Here is a 3,083-nt window from a genome sequence, read left to right as displayed (position 1 = left end):
GTATGTGTATAGATGTCGTACTACGATCATTGTTTTCCTTATCATACTTTTGAACCCAACGGATCAAATATATTGTCTCTCTCTCTTTGGTGTGCATAAGCGAATGGTTTTACCTCCCAAGGTTGTTCATTATCTTCCTAAATGTGAATCAAACCTATTTCACCTCATAAGATTAATAAGACCCGGTCCTTCGTGATCGTCCACCATAAGGTGAGCGCCTGCGCTACTCTTTGAAACTGAATGGTAAGACATGTTGGCAATGCTCCAAGCATCAAAAGTTACCTACTTCAACCCTAGAACACATGCAATTTGAAAACAAGAACATACCAACTGAGAAGAAACCGAGATAAAAGTATCAACTCATATCTTACAATGTACATGTATGCATTTCAAAACTTAAAAAGAAAATAGTTTCAAGAGTATGTATTTGATCTCAAAAATGTATTTCTCTGCGGATAAATTATGATCCTCGGTTCCAGTAAGTTGCCACTTATGGCTCAACCTTTATTTTCTGTCATCGAGGTGTTACTCTTACAGCGCCAATATTACACTGAACTAAGATTCAGTTGATGATGCAGCATCATCTTTGTGCTTAACCATCCCAGAATCCACAAGAACGGGAATCTCTGCCGCAAGCCATGGTGCAAGACCCAAACAAAGTGCATGTGCTATACCAAATCTTGGACTGCACAACATGAGAAAGATCATAAGTACTACTAGCCGATAACTCCAAACATGTTTATTTAAACAAATGAGCACGTTGTTTGTTTGCATTAATGCTTTCCAGAAGAGATTAGAGTAAGTTCCTTGTGGGAGATTAAAGGAAGACTAACCCTTTCAGGGTAATCAATTACTATGTGAATGCCATGAAAAGCAAAAGTTCCACAGACGGATGTTTCTCACTACAATTCAAATTAAGGAAAAAGAAAATGCGTTGCGCAAGTTTTACAAAAATTATTTTCCATCCACAGAAAAGAATACAAACATAATTCTTCCACAAAGAAAATGCAAGGTAAGTCATGTTATGCGAAAACAAATTCCTCTCACAGAGGCAAAGATACTTAATCTAAATGCATAAATTGGTTTCAGTAACAGAAGACTAACATATTGAAATATACAAACCATGCATCCTAATTTTCTGCTCGAAGCAAATAATCAAAAAGCCAAACAAATTTCGAGTTTTCTTTATCAGTTGCAACAACATTTGAGTTTTTATTGTTCTGTTATGTCATATCTTTTAAAGCGAATTAAGAGCTGAGTTCACAGCTGATTTCGAAATCTCAAGTAAACCCAAATATTACAAATTTCCCAAAAAAAAAAAAAAAAACAAACAAACAAACAAACTTTCCTTTCATTTCTTATAATTTCTCTGTGACCAAACAGATAAAAAAATTCACAATAATTCAACACATACAACAAATTAAAGACAGCAAGATAGAAAAATCACCAGTTCTTGGCCCAAAGCGGCTTGAAATGCACCGTCAAGCAGATCTTCCCCCCTCTATACATCTGAACCAATCCAAAATTACCCAGAAATTAATGGACTTAAATTACAATCAGAAAACAAAAATGGGGGAAGAGGGGAAATCGTAAAATCAAAATAAGGCCGACCTTTTGGGTCTTGCCGTCTAGCTGAGGGAGCTCGAGTTCCGGTGCGGTGGCGGGGTAGGTGATGGGGATATCGAATTGGAGATCGAACTCGTACTTGAGGAGGTTGTAGACGTACCAGCACTTGCCAGTCCACCGTGTACCCTCGGGATTGGAGGCGGAGATTCGGAACCAATCGTTGTCGTTGGACTTGTTCATCTGGGTGTATGCGATCAGCGCCTTGTACTCCTCCTTCAGCCGCTGCGTCCACGCCGCCCCATCTCTGGGACCGGCCTTCGTCGTCAAAAGTGGTATCTGGGTCAGCGTCGACTTGGTGTTCGGGTCCCAACCCTCCATTTTTGATCTTCCACTGAGCAAAACCCTAACCCCCAATTTAATTCGACTCGCTCCGTCTCTGTCCCCGATAATAAAATTGTGGGCTTCCTTATTATTCCGGGAAAAAGGCTTTCAGTTATTCGCCAATGAACTTTTTTTGTTTTTTTTTTTTGAGTCTCTTGATATTTTATTGATATTTGCACATTAAAGAGATACGAAGTTGGGCTAAGTTACATAATGAGAAACCTAATTTGGTATTGAATTCGTCGTCTAAGATATTTGAACCTAAAACATCTCTTCCAAGCAAAGAGACCAAAAACGAAAAAAAAAAAATCTTTAACGAAATGAAGAATAATTTAAAAAAAAAAAAAAAAAAAAAAAAAACAAGTGGTTTAAAAATGAGAGAAGGGTTCTCTCCCCTCCTAATCTCTCTCCCCTTCCCTCCCCTCCTATTTGAACGGTTACAGTTTAAACACGCCAATATCTTATATTACTTTTTTTTATAGAGACAATATGACAAAAAATAATATGTGAGAGGAGGGGAGGTGGGAAGTGGATGGGAATAAGAAGGGAAAAAATCCTCCTCCTTCAAAATGACCAAACATTTAATTAAATGAATACCCACTAATCCAATAATTGCCCCTTTTTGTGGGGTTAGAGGACATCAAACTTTTCACCTCAATCATTTAATTGGAAGAATTCTTTGTTGGGTCAACTTAACGGACTTCAGAATCTCCTTTACAAGCATCAAGAGTCAACTAAACAGTCGACAACTTCTTTTGAGAGGACATAACAAGTTGACGTGAAGAATAGTAACCAAGGCAAAGTTCTCTTCCCTTCCAATAGGTTCTCAAGGCACATAAACGCCACCCACATAAGCACTACTATTATCGACCTTTCCAACGACATACCTTCTCCCACAGCTCACTCCAGGCTAATGCAATCTCGTTCATCTTAATCAAAGTGGAGTCCAAGTTGATACCGCCCAACTCGAAAGGTATCCATCACATTCTAGCTTCACCTATATCACTTTTTGTAGGTTATGAAATCTTTGAAGTGTAGTTCCCATTTGTTGACTTTGTAATTGCCCACCATGACTTTCTCTTTAGCTTTCTTTAGAGCAACAGCCTTAAGCTTCATAAGGCGCGAACTAATCGAAG

General features: G+C 38.4%; 1 protein-coding gene across 1 annotated transcript; it reads right to left on the bottom strand.

Annotated features, from left to right (window-relative positions):
- Window positions 1-331: 331 nt before the first annotated feature.
- LOC137746456 (ubiquitin-fold modifier-conjugating enzyme 1) lies at window positions 332-2,072 on the bottom strand. Its single transcript, XM_068486473.2, has 3 exons — window positions 1,612-2,072; window positions 1,448-1,509; window positions 332-685 (listed from the first exon to the last, which is right to left on the bottom strand). The coding sequence occupies exons 1-3, from the start codon at window positions 1,942-1,944 to the stop codon at window positions 556-558; spliced, it is 525 nt and encodes a 174-aa protein (XP_068342574.2). The 5' UTR covers window positions 1,945-2,072; the 3' UTR covers window positions 332-555.
- Between the last annotated feature and the right edge of the window lie 1,011 nt (window positions 2,073-3,083).

The sequence above is a fragment of the Pyrus communis genome, chromosome 15 (genome assembly GCF_041283825.1).
Source record: "Pyrus communis isolate YQ-2024b chromosome 15, ASM4128382v1, whole genome shotgun sequence".
NCBI classification, from domain to species: domain Eukaryota; kingdom Viridiplantae; phylum Streptophyta; class Magnoliopsida; order Rosales; family Rosaceae; genus Pyrus; species Pyrus communis.
The sequence above is the reverse complement of the archived record's forward strand: the minus strand, read 5'-3'. Positions and strand labels throughout refer to the sequence as shown.